The sequence below is a fragment of the Balaenoptera ricei genome, chromosome 8 (genome assembly GCF_028023285.1).
Source record: "Balaenoptera ricei isolate mBalRic1 chromosome 8, mBalRic1.hap2, whole genome shotgun sequence".
NCBI classification, from domain to species: Eukaryota; Metazoa; Chordata; class Mammalia; order Artiodactyla; family Balaenopteridae; genus Balaenoptera; species Balaenoptera ricei.
Window position 1 is genome coordinate 63,239,626 of NC_082646.1, and position 17,638 is coordinate 63,257,263.

The window sequence follows — 17,638 nt, forward strand, 5'->3', positions numbered from 1 at the left end:
CAATTTACCCAATATATACATTTAAACCTCTATTTCTGAGTTCTAATTCCTACTCTGCTCTGAAGTGTCTGCTTTGAGACTGTTGTTGCATTTACGAAATATGGAAGCCTGGTTTTTCCCCCTATAAGCTTATGAGACAAAAGGCACTAGTAACTAAAGATTCCTACTTATATTGTTAGTTTTCTCAATTACTGTACTTTCCAAGAGACAACACACAGTATTTTTCTCTATCATTTATATTTAACTTTATTTTAAATTCAGGATTCTAAATTCAGTATTATGAATTCACCACCCTGCCTAAGAAATTCTTCATTTTCTGGAAGAATTTTAACAAGTTTTGCCAATCCCTATTTTTGCCAGAGATTTCCATTAGACTAAATGCACTGCCAGCCTATCCTAAGTATCTCCAAAACAATCACATCAAGTAGTATCTTACATCAAGTGGTATTCCATGTATTTTCATAAACAAAATCTTTCATTCTAACCCTCTATCCAACTTCTCTCAAAAAAGCTGAAGAAAACACAAAACTCATTTGCTTCATTTTGCCATTTCACCAACAAAAGTTTTATTTCTAACTGGCACACAAAAACTGATGAGTTATTCCATACAGCTCCTTAAGGAGACCCTATTTTCAATGATTTTTACAGTTTGCCCCATCATTCCTTCTTTACTTCTGTAAAGAATGGTCGACGATTCAGAGGCCAATTATGAACACAGTAAATACAAGCTCAACCCAATACTTCTTTTTTTCTGGCTGCACCGCAAGGCTTGTGGAATCTCAGTTCCCTGACCAGGGATTGAACCCGGGCCACGACAGTGAAAGCCTGGAATCCTAACCACTAAGCCATAAGGGAACTGTAATCAACTACTACTGTAATCAACCTTGTGAATACAAATTTAATTGGTTTGAGCATAATTCAAACATAAATTATAATCTAGATTTATGTTTCATGACTCTTCCTGTCTACTATACAACTATTCCCAGATATTGTTCTTAACACATATTTCAGGAAGAGTGAGACTAAGCTATGCATAACTGGAAAGAGAAGAAATTTTATGATTCCTCCAGCAAAAAAACATACAGGAGACAAAAATATTCCACAAAGATCGAAAGACAATACTTACGTTAAACTTAATAGTAGTCCCAGTAGGAGCAGCTGTAAAACTACTTGGCCCAAAGAGGGAGCCAGATGTGCTACCAAAAGGATTAGAGGTGGTATTTGTAGTTCCAAAAAGTCCCCCGCTGCTGGTACTTGTTCCAAAATCTATAAATTAGAAAGAAGAATGGGATGGTAACAGTAAGGAATTTAAGAATCTGTAAGCTATCTTGGAATTGGCCTGTGGCATTAGAGCAGCATTATTTCCAAATCCTCAAGTTTTCTATCTTTCAAATCTCCCTAGCAAGTACCTTCAAATAGATATTTCATACAGACACACACAGTTCTAGGCTCACAACTTTGAAGTGAAACAAAATCTGAATCTTTAGTCAGCTAAGTGTCTGTAAAGTCCTTGGGCATACTTAGACAACAAGTTAGAAGAAACAGTATTCTGTTTCATTAAATATTTTATCTTATTTCTCTCGGTAAGACCAGATGCTCAATGAACTTGTCTTTCTGACAATGCCTTACCACAACAGACCTGAACAAGAGTCACAGTATATTTTATTTATATATATTATTACAAACACCCACATATAACCAAAAAGTTTAAAACAAACAAATGGTCCCATTAGGGTAACCACACATAGGTTAATATAAAATTTCACCCAGAAAAATAATTTAGAAAAATTAGTAGGCATGTTGGTCATTTATAGAAATAAATCTACTTTTCCAAATAGCTGAGTTTAAAAAGATTACATAACAGAATTTAACTGTTATCTAAGTTATGTATTTTTCAAAATACAAGATACTTCTAAAGAAATTACACATATGGTACCAGAAATAGCAGTAAGCAATACAAAGTTATTTGCCAATATTTAATATTAAGTGACGTCCTAATATCAAGTTAAGAGGAATGTGATTTCTCACTGGCAGTCAAACTATTTCTTTTCTAAAAACATGTCCTAATATACAAAGTAAATAGGCATATCTCTTTTGAATTAGTATTTTAGATTGCATTTTATATTGTCATGGTTAAATATTTCAACATCCCCTCAAACAACTTTCCCTTTGTAAAATACTGATAGCTGGCTAACTTACTTATTCTACCATACTAGTGCTGGGAATGGCATCAACTCACAGGGCACACCTGTGCAACTAGCAGTGTTTCTGCCTCAAAAAACTGTGTGGTGAAGTATCCCTGGGCCACATTTAGACTTAAAGAGAAAGAAGCCATCAATTAAAAACACCTGCTATAGCGAAGGAATGGAGGAGTAACCATGTCACATCCAGTACTTACCATTCCTGCTTTAGTCTCTTCAAACCAAAAGTGAAACAAAGGCAGGAAGGTGCCCCTGCAGTATACTACAGTTAACTATACATATTTCTCCTTGAAATTCTCCCTTCTTGACTCCTATGACAGTACTCTGACCTGGCTTTTCATCTTATTCTCTGGTCATTCTATATCAGGTACCTCTTCCTCTGCATATTCCTTAAATACCAGTGCCCCTCAGACTTCCATTCTTGAAGAGATGTACCCCTTCCTTTCCAGCCTATTAAACTTTTCAATACCATTTTGAAGTTTTCCTCTCCCCATGTTTTTGCTATGTGGTGAGAAAAGGAGGTGGGTGAACACAGGGAAAAGGAGAAGAGAGAACACATTCAATAAGCAAATCAAATTGTTAGATGCAGAAATCCAATGATTTACTACTTACTCCCAAAGCCTGTTGGTTTATTTTGTGCAAAGGCATTGTTTTGGGATGAGAAGAGACTGGTCCCTGTGCTTGCAGTTCCAAACAAGCTGTTTGATGTACCTGTCGATGTGCCAAACCCAAAGCCACTGCTTGTGGAGGTAGCTGGCTGGCTAAATGAATTGGTACCAAATAAGCCTCCTGGAGAGATAGAGAGGGGAAAAAAAAGGGTTAAACAGACTGGAGTCACTAAGTGAAGCCCTATACCAGCTATGAATAAACCAACTGTATTCCAAATAAAGCCCCTACCTGGTTTGGTCTGTGAATTTCCAAACAGGCCTCCGGTATTGGTGCTAGAACCAAATGCAGATGTTCCAAATGCCCCTCCACTAGTAGTGCCAAAACCAGTATCTGATAAAGCAAAATCCAGGGTCAGAATAAAATCTAAACCAGGTGGCCCAATGAAAGAGGATTTTAATATTTCTTAACATTCTGCATTTGAACAGGACCACTGGTCTAATCCCAAAACTATTTTTTCAAAATTCCATCAGACTACTTATAACAGAGCTGATATTAAGCTACACTTTATTCATTGTCCTGGGTAAAGTAAGGAAACTTAAAGTTAAAAAGGTTATAACTTTTCAATAAGTTAAAGATGTTGATAGGTTTAAAAAAAAAGAGTGCCAAGCTACTATGAACTACAGACAAAAATAATCAAAATTTGGGTTTCCTGGTGGCACAGTGGTTAAGAATCCGCCTGCCAATGCAGGGGACACGGGTTTGAGCCCTGGTCCAGGAAGATCCCACATGCTGCCGAGCAACTAAACCCATGCGCTACAACTACTGAGCCTGCGCTCTAGAGCCCGCGAGTCACAACTACGGAAGCCCATGTGCCTAGAGTCCATGATCTGCAACAAGAGAAGCCACCGCAGTGAGAAGCCTGCGCACTGCAACAAAGAGTAGCTCCCGCTCACCGCAACTAGAGAAAGCCCACGCACAGCAACGAAGACCCAACGCAGCCAAAAAACAAAATAAAAACAAAAGAAACAAAAAACTGTTAAAATTTTCTCCAGACACCGTACACTCCACAGTCTCTGGGATGAATGGTCCTTAATTAGAGGAGCACATCAGAATGACCTGGGAAGTTTTCAAAATACACATGTTCAACTTCCAATCCCAGAGATTCTAATTCCATAGTTCTATGATGGGATATATGTATTTCGGGAAAAAACCTCCAAAAGTGACTCTGAGATAAACAACAAGGTCCTACTGTATAGCACAGGGAACTATTAATTTAGTCAATATCTTACAAAATAAACTATAATGGAAAAGAATCTGAAAAAATATATGTATGTATAACTGAATCACGCTGCTGTACACCAGAAACTAACACAACATTGTAAATCAAGTATATTTCAATAAAAAAAAAATTTTTTTTAAAGTGACTCTGGGGGATTCCCTGGTGGCACAATGGTTGAGAATCCGCCTGCCAATTCAGGAGACACGGGTTCGATCCCTGGTCTGGGAAGATCCCACATGCCGCAGAGCAACTAAGCCCATGCGCCACAACTATGGAGGCTGCGCTCTAGAGCCCATGAGCCACAACTACTGAGCCTGTGTGCCGCAACTACTGAAGCCCGCGCGCCTAGAGCCCGTGCTCCGCAACAAGAGAAGCCACCGCATTGAGAAGCCTGCACACGGCAACGAAGAGTAGCCCCCGCTCACCGCTACTAGAGAAAGCCCACGCGCAGCTACGAAGACCCAACTCAGCCAAAAATAAATAAATAAAATAAATAAATTAAAAAAAAAAAAAAGTGACTCTGGACTTCCCTGGTGGTCCAGTGGTTAAGAATCCACCTAGTGGGCACTCTTGGTTAAAAATCAAGGACCTAGATATATAAAATAGTTTAAGAAAAGGTCAGGAGACACTTGTAAAAATTTTCTCTAATATTTTTGTTAGGAATGATTGAGGTTTGGTAGTTATGCTTTTTAAAAACCTTCATGAATTAAAGTTCCTGGGATTTACAGTAAAAAACTGTTCAGATGCTCCACTTAAAAAGAGAGGGATAAAAACAAGATTGGGAAAATGCTGATAGCTGAAGCTGGGAAATAAGTACATGAGAGTTCATTATACCATTCCTTCTGTTTTTGTGTTTAAGTATAAATTTTTAACAAAAAGTTTATAAGTGAGTGAATAAGGGTTGCTATAGGCAACTAGTGCCATGTGGGGTGGAAGGGGAAATGGATCTCAGGAGGGCTGGTGGGAATTAGGGACTTTGACATTTTAACCGTTGTTTCTTATTCACAGAGCAAATCTCAGAGCAGTTATTCAGTAACTGCATTTTATTTTATTTTATTTTTTTGGCCACGCAGCATGAGGGATCTTAGTTCCCCGACCAGGGATCCAACCCGGGCCCCTTGCAGTGGAAGCAGGGCATCTTAACCACTGGACTGCCAGGGACGTCCCTCAATGGTTGCATTTTATTTTTTTAAAGATTTATTTATTTATTTATTTATTTTTGGCTGTGTTGGGTCTTAGTTGCGGCACGCGGGATCATCGCTGCAGCTCGTGGGCTCTTCATTGCGGCACACGGGCTTCTCTCTAGTTGTGGCGTGTGGGTTCCAGAGCATGTGGGCTCTGTAGCTTGTGGCACACAGTCTCTCTAGTTGAGGCGTGCAAGCTCAGTAGTTGTGGCACGCGGGCTTAGTTGCCCCGCGGCATGTGGGATCTTTGTTCCCTGACCAGGGATCGTACCCGAGTCCCCTGCATTGTAAGGTGGATTCTTTACCACTGGGCCACCAGGGATGTCCCAATAATTGCATTTTAGACTTCAAAGTTTTAAAAAGGATTTCCTGGTCTGAAAATTAGTAACAAATTATAAATTTCTGCCAAAGCCAATTAATAACAATACTTTAAATACCTTCTACTGATGATCAGAAAACCATGAAAACTCAGAACTTACTTTCTTTTTAGAAAATTTTAACAAGATCGTATCCTGGTCATTTTTCAAAGTTATTATAAAGACCAAAGCATAAATTAATTCCTATCTAAAACTACTGGAGTGGATTTATTCTTAATAATAGCTTAAGATTTTTCTCCCTCATTTGTTATTTTTTAAAACTTACTCTGCCCAAATGTTGAAGCTGTGCCAAAGCCACCGGTGCCACCCCCAAAGGGTGTTCCAAATGACTTATTAAACATCTTCGAAATCTTCAGAAAGCTGGAAAGAAGAAAAAAATTATCACTTTTTAAAGACCACAGAGTGCAATGGAATTTTTTTCAGAAAAATGTATCATTCTACAAATTTATTAGGCCTATTCAAACTATAGCATAACGTTCACTCTCATTCAATATCCTGAAACTCTATATGATAAAACAGACTTCGTAAAATTGAGCTGAATTGAATTAGTACCATAATGTGAAGTTAAACTTCATATCCCACCAACAACCATCCCTTTAAAACAATGTTTTCGACCTTTTTAAAAAACCTAAGCCCCCCCTTTAATAAAGATTTCAGGTCTACTGTACCAGATTTTGGTATGCCCCACGTAGTAAGTTATGCAGAATACCCATTAAAAAGTACAAGGATATTCTCTTATCCCAACCACCTGAGAAGCTAATATTTTTGCCAGGCTTTAGTTTCAACAGTTTGCATTGTAAAAAGTTTTTCCCCCATTTGTTTGTATATAAAATGATGTAATATTGTTCTTCAAACTATACACACCTCCTCCTCCCATCTCTAAATCCCAGAGATTCTGGTGCCCTGACATTCTTTTTGAGATTACTTCTTAACAGTACTCTCTATGGCCCCCTGCTTATCTATCTTCTACTTCTTCTGGGAATATTACAGAAAACCTTTGGTCAAAACCCCCACTGCATATGAATGAGTCCCCTCCAGTATCCAAACTATACACCCAGTCACACTTAATGAATTGGACCAAAGTTCCAACAAGTACAAAAATGAAGTTTGATTTCCCCCGCCTAGATCTGAATGAAAACAAGGCAAAGGTATAGTTTACTAAAAAAGTAAACACTTTCCCCCTCTATAAATTTTCCTTAAACTTAGGACATCTGCTACCACTTACCTGCCAGCAGACAAGAAAATAATGAGTAAACTACTTTAAATATGAAAACTCAGAAAATAGTCAATCATGCTTGTTTGGATTTTACAACAGGCATGATAGCTTTTTTATTATTTACACATAATGAAGTAGTTTTTTTCTTCTAGTAAAATCAGATGCCTCATTCATATAATAGAATTAAACATATCAATAACATGTTGAGGTGTGCCCCACAATGTTCCAGTGTCCCATTAGCACTTTAGTATTCTAACACCCAAAACATTTTGTGCAACACTGGGAAAAAGATGAAATAAGAAATGTTTTTTATAGAAAGCAACATTCTGCCCCCTGTGTTCCCCTAGAAAAAAAATTCCAGCACTTAGTTCTTTATCCTAACATCCAGGAATTTAATAACTCCTTCAATTAAACAAAGCTCACTGAAACCAGTGGTTCAAGAGGGCAACATCAGAATTAGATGGCAAGCTTTTCCAAGTACAAGCCTCTAGGCCCCATTCCAGAAGTCAGAAAACAAAATGTCCAGGATTGGGATGTAGACATTTGCATTTTGAAAGGCTCCTCAAGTGACTCTAATGCATTCCCTTGGAACTGGAGGTTATATTTCAGGTAATCATCATTTCTCTTTCAGTAATGAGATCTGCTTGAAGTTTCCTGCCTTCCCAATTTATCAGGTGTCAAAAAGTCACAGACTGGACCTTTACCATATTAACTGGTGACTCTCCCTTCCAGGGGAAATATTCTTGGAAGTACTACAGTTTTGCTTTTCAACAGTTCATTCAGAATTGACAGTTATGCTAGGGGTCAGATGTCTGGACCAACGCATTTTGATTGCACTCTCTCTCACACTGCAGTCTTGGGTCACAGCCCCTACTAAGTCCACTTTATCTGCTAACTAAATTTTTTGACCCGTCACCAGTAAGGTAAAAACTGAGTTGTAATATTGTTATGCTAAATCTGCCATTTGTTTTCTTATTCGACCCCACAAATAGCAATCTATTCGTGTAAATCTGACATCTTCCATACAGCTGACATGTCAGGATTCAAAAGCCTAGTTAATAGTTTTTCTCTATGAAATTTGTCCTCATATAGAAGATTTTAGTGTTAATTAGGGTTTCAGTGGCACTAGGTTCTACAGACCAAATCCACAACTTCTAACAATCAAAATTTGATTTTAAATAGTCTTATCCTAACATAAAAACCTAGTATCACACATATATTCCGCAAAGGATTTTAAGTAGCAATAAAATATCCTGAGAAACACTTCACAGTTTACAAGCCCTTATTTATCTCAACAACCCTAAAAGTATGGTATTATGCATCACCACCTGTATTTTACAGTTGAGGAAACAGGATCAGGTGTTCAGCAAGTTTCCCCAAGGTCAAAGAAGTGATAAGTGGTAGATCCCCAGTTTAACCTCTGACCTCCCATGGACACCCTCAATCCTAGGATGGAAGATACTAAGAAACAAGGAAGAACATGTTCCGTATATTAAGGAAATTCATCTGTTCCAGACCCAAGAACAAGGACAATACAGGGACCAAATCTAATTTAGACTCCTGGAAAAAAAGCTTCTCACTCAAGCTCAGCCTATCTTTTTGGTTCTGGCAAGGATGAGCCTGGTTTAGCCTCAAGCCTGATCACACTGGGATTCTAAGTGTTTTTTAAAAAACTATCACCATGGAAGCAAACCAAGAATTTGGAAACAGCCTCATTATTTTTATCATGATTGTTAGAAATTAAAGAATGGCTAATACATTAAACCCTTTGCTCTTCAAAGAAATCAATTTCCTGAATATGCTATGAAATGTCAGTGACTCATGAAAAATGCCTCCCCCCGCCCCTACCAAACAACGTACTAATTCATTCTTCAAAACCTAGTTCAAATGACATCTCTTCTATAAGCCTTCTCGAACTCCCTTTAGCAATTAGTCATTCCTTTGGGCTTACATGGCACATTATGATTTGTTTACACATATCTATCTTGACTCTATAGTGGACCCGTGATAACACCAACTACACAGATCTCCCTTTGGGACTCAAGGATTTGTTGTCCCAGCTGCTGAGAAGTACTACCAAAAGATTGCCCTCAGCTGTCGGCCCTCTTCAGAACTGTCCCTGCTGAGAGCTGCCTCACCCAAGGTCAGATCATCTCCGGAGGACAGACCATATCCAAAAGCCAGGCACCTTTGCTCCACCTTAGGGTAACTCTGAAGGGTGATCCTAGCTTCATACTCTCCATGGATTGGCTGAGGCCTTCATTAAGATACTATCACAATTCAATTTCTTCCTCAGCTCATTTCTGCTTCCTTTTCTCCTACAGGTGGTGATCCCAAGCTCACTCTCTAATAGAACTCATGAAGGATATCTCCAAGTCAGTGTCTGCTTCCCAAGGAAGTCAACCTCTCAACCTCCCCCAACGATCCCCTCAATACGTAATGAACTCCTCTAAGATAGGAATAGTACCATTTGTTTCCTATCCCCAAACCTAACAATGGGTCTGAAACATAGATATACTCATTTTCTAAAGTAATGATAATCATCACGAATGTGCCTTTAAAACACAGTCTAAATGATCAAGTTACTTTATTTTTTTAAAAAAAATATTTATTTATTTGGCTGCACCGGGTCTTAGTTGCAGCATGCAGGATCTAGTTCTTTGACTAGGGATCGAACTGGGGACCCCCTGCACTGGGAGCGTGGAGTCTTAACTGCTGGACCACCAGGGAAGTCCCATGATCAAGTTACTTTAGAAGTACCTTCTAACTTAAAATTATGCTAGATTAATTCTCACAACAAAAGGAAGCCATGAAAGGAAAGATTCTTGGTAGAATTTATCATTTAATTCAGAGGTTGCTAAAGGGAAGAGATCACAAAATGGCTGGATACAACCAGCAGACACTTCTTTGGCCTGTTATATATACATACAAACACACACACACACACACACACACACACATATGGTATACTATACACATACATATGTACTTTGAAATGTTTATGTATATATATATTGTCAGTCTAGCTGATAACATTTAAAATAGGGATATGTCGGAAAAATGATTAAGCAGACTAGGACTATAATCACTTCATGGCAGTAAGAGTCTGGAGCTTAGTAGGAACTGTCTCTTTTGGTCATAGCCATACTCTCCAATGTGCCACAATACCCACCCAGTATCATTCATCTCCATCAGCTGCCTGGCCCCAACAGGTTTTGAGTTTGTAACTTCTGATATTATCAGAGAAAGAACCCACACATTAAGAACTCAAAGAGCGGGCTTCCCTGGTGGCGAAGTGGTTGAGAATCTGCCTGCCAATGCAGGGGACACGTGTTCGAGCCCTGGTCTGGGAAGACCCCACATGCCGCGGAGCAGCTAGGCCCATGAGTCACAATTACTGAGCCTGCGCGTCTGGAGCCTGTGCTCCGCAACAAGAGAGGCCGCGATAGTGAGAGGCCCGCGCACCGCGATGAAGAGTGGCCCCCGCTTGCCGCAACTAGAGAAAGCCCTCGCACAGAAACGAAGACCCAACACAAGGCATAAATAAATAAACAAATAAATAAAAATTAAGAACTCAAAGAGCATGTAAGTGCCAAGAAATAAGAAGTCAAAATTAGGTCGGAAAACGGGCGAGAAATGTGAGGAAAAATTCCTAAGGATTTAGAATGTGAACTAGGCCTTAAGGGATTAGAAAGAGAAAGAGAAAGCATAAGAAAGGTACACAGGTAAGAATGGGTTATTTGTGTACCTCTCCTATCTGGCCTTGTATCTCAACACCAAGCCCAGTTTCCCTCATATGATAAACATATAATAATTGTACTTAACAGTTTATTATGTACTGATGTCATCAACATTAAATTATCCAATTAAAGGAGTGAATCAGAGCATTCTGCTAAGTATGTACCCAGAATACGGTGTATCAAGAGTAAGGCACCACCAGAACATTTGAACAAAGTTACCCTATGAGAATTATTTCAAGTAAAAGATGTTTAATGAAAAAAAGGAAGTTGAAAAAGATACATTTGGGAGATTCTTTCTGTAAAATAGAAAAGATAATACACTGTTATTTATGGATACATATATACATAGTAAAAGTAAAAGAGGGAGACTAGTTAGTAAAATAGATGAAGGTGGTTGACTCTGGAGAGATAAAGGGAAATGAGGCATAGGGCAGAGATTCAGAGGATCCAAACTTTTCTGTAATGTTTACTTTCTCTATTAACAATAACAAAACATCTAGAGGATGCAGATCTTTGCACTAACTCTCTATTTCCATTAAAAAATCTATTTAAAACAGAGAAAAAATTAATCCTAGAGACTGAAATGTGTGGAACTTCTAAATTCATTCAAGTTTAAAGGAATAGCACATATTCAAGTCTTTATCCTTTCAAATACATTAACCTGGCCCAAACTGAAACCCTCCTTAGAGTAAATAATACTAGCTAACGTTTGAGTTCCTACTGTGTCCCAAGTGCTGTTCTAAGTGCTTTTTTAAAAAAATTTTATTCATTTATTTTTGGCTGCGTTGGGTCTTCGTTGCTGCGTTCGGGCTTCCTCTAGCTGTGGCGAGCAGGGGCTACTCTTCGTTGAGGTGCGCGGGCTTCTCATTGCAGTGGCTTCTCTTGTTGCAGAGCACAGGCTCTAGGCACGCGGACTCAGTACTTGGGGCTCGCAGGCTCTAGAGTGCAGGCTCAGTAGTTGTGTGCACAGACTCAGTTGCTCTGCGGCATGTGGGATCTTCCCAGACCAGGACTTAAACCCCTGCCCCCTGCATTGGCAGGCAGATTCTTTTTTTCCCTTTTTTAAATTAACATCTTTATTGGAATATAACTGCTTTACAATGGTGTGTTAGTTTCTGCTGTATAACAAAGTGAATCAGCTATACGTATACATATATCCCCATATCTCCTCTCTCTTTCGTCTCCCTCCCACCCTCCCTATCCCACCCTTCTAGGTGGACACAAAGCACCAAGCTGATCTCCCCGTGCTATGCGGCTGCTTCCCACTAGCTATCTATTTTACATTTGGTAGTGTATATATGTTCATGCCACTCTCTCACTTCGTCCCAGCTTACCCTTCCCCCTCCCAGTGTCCTCAAGTTCATTCTCTATGTCTGCGTCTTTATTCTGGCAGGCGGATTCTTAATCACTGAGCCACCAGGGAAGTCCTAAGTGCTTTTTAATGAATTCTCTTATAAACCTCCCAAAAATCCAGTGTAGTTATTCTTATCCCTATTTTAAAAATGGGGAAATTGAGACAGAAATAACTTGCCCAAGATCACAGAGCTATTATTTACTCCAGAAGCTATGCTCCTAGAGTCTAGAGTCCAGTCCTCCTTAAGAAAGAACACTGACAACTAAAGGGAAATGACTTTACATTCATTACAAATAGGAAACCTATAAGACCAAAATTTGGCAGTATTGATCTAGCACTATCAGGAGAAAGAGACACTTCTCCGGCAAACATGGGAGTTCTAGTCACCAGGAAGGTAATCTCTCTTATGGACTGACAATTTATAAGGTATCACCATGGCCTCTATGAACTTTCCTACAAAGATTAACCACTTCCTCTACGGATGGACTGACTTACACTCGTTGCCATTTTTTTTTTGGTATAAGACATATTTAGAGGGACGTCCCTGGTGGCGCAGTAGTTAAGAATCCACCTGCCAATGCAGGGGACACGGGTTCGAGCCCTGGTCTGGGAAGATCCCGCATGCCGCAGAGCAACTAAGCCCATGTACCACAACTACTGAGCCTGCGCACCACAACTACTGAAGCCCACACACCTAGAGCCCATGCTTTGCAACAAGAGAAGCCACCTCAATGAGAAGCCCGTGCACCTTAACGAAGAGCAGCCTCCGCTCGCCGCAACTAGAGAAAGCCCACGCACAGCAACAAAGACCCAATGCAGCCCCAAAAAAGTGTCTTTCAACCATTTCAATTTATTCAATTTCCCCTTAAAATTAAAAAAAGATATATTTAGAAAGAAAAAATAAGAATGAAATAGTGCTATACAGAAAGAGACAATGTCCTTAAATTTACTGTTCTCTATGCTCAATCTTCTAATTAATAATTCAGACTGTCAGATATAAGAAAGAGGTAGCCTTAATAACAGGTTAACAGTAGTCCAGTATTCTCCCACTGTCCCAACTAAAGCTCAATAAACTGATGTCCAATTTTCGTGAGCTTTGTGAACTCTGGGCACAATGACAAAACTGTTTTCTTCCAGAAAAGTGGTGGACAAACTCTGAAACATGGTAACACCCAGTCAATTGCCAACTTTAAGTGCTATCTGAATGACTAAGCAAGCGTGCTGCTCTCTGACAACAGAAAGTTACACAAATGGGCAGTAATTTTTTCTTTCCACTTCACTGACTTCCTTTGTACCAAACTCAGTAAAGAGCAAAAACACTAAATATCTGTTAGACAAATGGACTAGTATAGTACTTTCCAGTTTACAAAGTACTTTTTCATATAGTCTCTCATCTAATCGTCACAAAAGTACTTAAAAAGACAGGAATTATCATCACAGATAAACTAAATAGAAAAATACTAATTTTTGCCTTGGATGAGAGAGGAGGGATGGGAGGAGGGAGAATTCCAGGTAAAAGAGATTGGCCTAATCTTAATCACCTAATAATATAGCCCAGCAAAACTATCCACTTGTTTTTACAATATCCTTCCTATGATTGATCCCCAGATCAAGCCATTCCCTTTGTTAGAACATTCATTCTTCTCTCTAAATACTATGTTCCCTTTTCTTTCTAAAAATTGCTGCTCAAGCCTCACCTGCTTCACATGACTGTCCCAGATTAGACCCTTCAGACTCTTATCAGTATAAAAATACTTCCCCTTCCCCTCCCCCTTTCCAACCTCTATTACATAAACTAATGCCTCCCAGCTGTTTTTAGTTATGCAATATATTTGTTGTTATACCTGCCACTTGCGTGTATGAGTTGTTTGCTGCCCTGGTAAAAAGCATCTTGATTTTGCTTCATTTCTCCCATTCGTGTGTAAAATTAACTTGAAATAATCCACAGTGTCTAATACAGCTCCTTCCTCATAGTGCTGAGTAGCATTTTTTCATCCCCTTAACATAACACTCATTTTACAAACTGAAGTAGTGAAGAATACGTAAGCTTTAGAGACAAATCTATATTAAAAACTCTCTGCCACTTAGTATGTTTGCAGTTCTCTGTAAATCTACAATTCAAAATAAAAAGGTAAAAGAGGAATAAAAAACCGCTGCTACTTGCTACTGTGTAATTGTAGTTAAGTCATGATATTCAACCTCAGACCTCAATTTCTGTTGATACATCTGAACAATAGGGATTATACAGCCTACACCAAAGGACTGTTAGGAGGACAAAGTTGCCTCAAACTAGAGTTCCTCAAAAGCAGGTTTGTGTTTAGTTTTACAATATTTTTAATTAGAAAAATGTAATAATTTCCCCCACTCTAAACCTTGATTGATCAATGCCTAGCTAGAACTCCATACATAATATGATTTATTTCCCAATACTTCAGTGTCATCTACTGACCACTTAACACAACTGTAAAGCACCACTGCAAACAATGAAAACAATTACCTCCCCAATAATACTGTCACTCTGGATCATTCATTCACTTCTGCTCATTTCACATCTCTAGCCTCATTCCCAACTACTCACCTTTTTAATTTACAAAACCATATGCCTATTTCTTAAGAAGCTTATTCCAGCAAGAAGGGTTAGGTGGGCAGATACTAGTAATCTTTGTGTAAAAGAAGCACATGGAAGTCTAAACAAAGGTGTGATGATGAGTGACTCCAACACGTATTCAAGGAGGATGAACTGTTTCCTTCCTGAACAGATTAATTCAGGCATTCGATTATTTTTCCCTTGATCAGTGGTTTTCAAATATTGTTAGCTATGGAACCCAGTCCATAAAACAGACATAAGCACAAAAGCTGCCCTGGCTGAAGTAAAGAGGGGTGGGGGCACAGTAGAACCCCATCAGCTGATCCTTTCAAAGAAGCTTACAGCTGTATGAACCAGTGTGAAAAATCATTGCCCTAGATTAGTGGTTCTCAAAGTGTGGTCCAAAGGCCCAAGAAGTCAAAACTATTTTCATAATAATCCTAAGACATTATTTGCCTTTTTAAAAAAAACAGTGCTGACCTCCACACCTAGAACCTGAGCATGAAACAAGACAATGGCCCCAAACTGTATAGTCACTGGATTCTTCACTGCCACCCACTTATAGCACACACAAAAATCCATTTTCACTTAAATGTCCTTGATGGAGCAGTAAAAATTATTGATTGTATTAACTCTCGACATTTCAGTACACATCTTTTCAATACTGTGTGTGATTATTTTGGGGGATGAAGTGGGAAGTACTCAAAAGCACTTCTACATATTGAAGTACAATGGCTGTCCCAAGGAAAAACACTTGGGTGATTACTTTTGAGGTAGAAAGCTGAACCAACTGTTTTTTTTTAATGGAACACCATTTTTATTTCAAAGAATAAATGACAAACTATGGTTACTTAGATTTGAAGCAAAAATTGGAATCTTGAAAACTTGTGTACACCACTATGAGCCTGTCAACTTCCCAATTCTTAAAAGATTTATCTGATGAAATGGGTGGAAATATTAGCAACTGTAAATTTGTCAACATTTGGAAGAGCTGTGTAACTCAGTGCACCAATGATTCCTAATGACCAGTATATAATGTCATAAAATCATGCGAAGGTAAACAAACACCCATTCAAAGTGCAAGACAGACCAATGAATTTTAATGTAACATTGTACAAAAGTTCAATGATATGGTTTCAGATTCCATGTTGCAACAAACCTTTAGAAAGGTTTGAGTGTACTGTCAAAGGAGAAATCTACAATTATTTGAAGAGGTTATTAAAACACTCCTTTTTCCAAATACTATATATCTGTATGAGGCTGGATTTTCTTCACATACTTCAACTAAAACAACATACCAACCATCTGAATGCAAAAGATCCGCAAATTCAGTGGTCTTCTATTAAGCTAGACATTAAAAAGATTTGCAAAAATGTAAAACAATGCCACTGTTGTCACTAAATTTTTTAGTAACTTTTCATAAGAGTATTTTTTAAATCAATAAATCTTTTAAATATTAGTTTCAGTTTCTAGCTGTTCGGAGTCTGCAATGATTCTTAAAAGCATAAAGGAGTCCCAAGACCTCAAACTTTGAGAACTGCTAGACCATTGCTAGAGCCTCCTTCTAATCGTCTGACTCCAGTTTCACACCTTCCAATCTAATTCCCTACTACCTCCCAGCTTAAACTCTTAGTACCAGACTTAGCTAATCAGACCTATACTTTAAGAAATCATTTTTATTTCTCTACTAAAAAATTACAATTGTTTCGCATTACGCTGAATTAAGTACAAACTCTTAAAATGTGGCAAATAATTCTCAGTGTTTATTAAATTCTCAGAGTCAGTACAATGGGACAAGACCTCCGATTCATGTGGCATGTCGTGTATCAGTGAAATGGAAAGATAATGGAATCACAGAGCATCACATTTAATTATATCAATTCAACTACAAGTTCTTTTTTGCCCTCTTCCACAAAAACCAATAAATATTGCTCTATTTACCCAACGACCTATCTCCTTTCAAACAGGACTTTGATTTCTCCTATCCCAGAGAAAAGGAAGTTACCACAGAAATGAAAGGAGAAACTAAAGAAAGTGACTCTAGGACTCTTAGCTTTTCAGCTTCCCATACCAGATTCTGACAATTTAAGCATTTTTGAGAACAATTTTAACCAGATGCAATTTATTAGCTGACTCTACAAGCATAGACCAGACACGATAAAGGTAAGATTTTTTTTACTGAAATACTGGGAACGTTTTCTCTAGAGCAGTGGTCTCACTCAGGGGCAGTTTTGCCTCCCAGGTAACATGTGACAATGTTTGGAGACATTCTTGGTTGTTACAACTTAGGGAGGGGGTGTCATGAGTACCTTATGGGTAAAATACTACAATACACAAATGCCAAATACTTAGGTTCAATTCCAAACACACAGAATGCACCAAGTTCTTAAGAAACATTGTTTACATACTCTGTCTCTAATACCTACTGTTAAATCTCTAAATTTCTTAATCTCCTAAGCTTTGGACAAATTGCATAATTACAGATGTGCTCTTTATTTACTGGAAATTAAATATCAGTACTACCACTCCTTTCTTCCTAAGGTTAATTGCTACTATAAAAAATCACAATAAAGTAATATTACTGATTTTTTCCAAGCTATGAACTTGGTTCCCTAAAAGTTGTGCTTGTTCTTAGCTATCCAGGAGCAAGTAGACATGAATAAAGTCAGGTACCAAAGTACCGTGTATCACACGAACAGTATGGGTCCTCTTATCTGGGCCCCGTATTTCAGGAGTACACAAATACCCAGCCTCTTTATAGACTATTTTTAGGTTTAACTCCTCCATATTTGTTTATCCATTCAGGCAAGCACACTTACTGCGGGCCTACTCTGTGCCAAGCAAACTGAATACAAAGTCAAAAATTTTTTTACCAGTCTAATAAAAAGACACAGCTAAAATACAAAATAATTTGTGCTATAAATAGAAGTATCAAATAAGTGTTATAGAAGCTTGCAGGGGAAAGAATGCCAGGAAAGGCTTCCCAGAAGAGAACATGTCACAGAAAACATACCCTGTTCACCTCTTAGTATTAAGACTACAGTTCTCTTCTGCTCTTACACACTACATTTTTCAGTTTTTGCTCCGTCAT

The 17,638-nt window shown here is 38.4% G+C and overlaps 1 protein-coding gene across 5 annotated transcripts in view; it reads right to left on the reverse strand.

Moving 5' to 3' along the window:
- The window catches only part of NUP98 (nucleoporin 98 and 96 precursor), a 99,178-nt gene that overhangs the window by 79,752 nt on the left and 1,788 nt on the right, over nt 1–17,638 (reverse strand). For all 5 annotated transcript variants that reach the window (XM_059930907.1, XM_059930908.1, XM_059930906.1 and 2 more), the window contains 4 exons: nt 5,916–6,010; nt 3,099–3,200; nt 2,814–2,990; nt 1,127–1,266 (listed from right to left, as the gene is read on the reverse strand). In XM_059930907.1, the coding sequence (XP_059786890.1) occupies nt 1,127–1,266; nt 2,814–2,990; nt 3,099–3,200; nt 5,916–5,991 (495 nt within the window). In that variant the 5' untranslated portion in view covers nt 5,992–6,010. The remainder of the gene's footprint in view (nt 1–1,126; nt 1,267–2,813; nt 2,991–3,098; nt 3,201–5,915; nt 6,011–17,638) is intronic.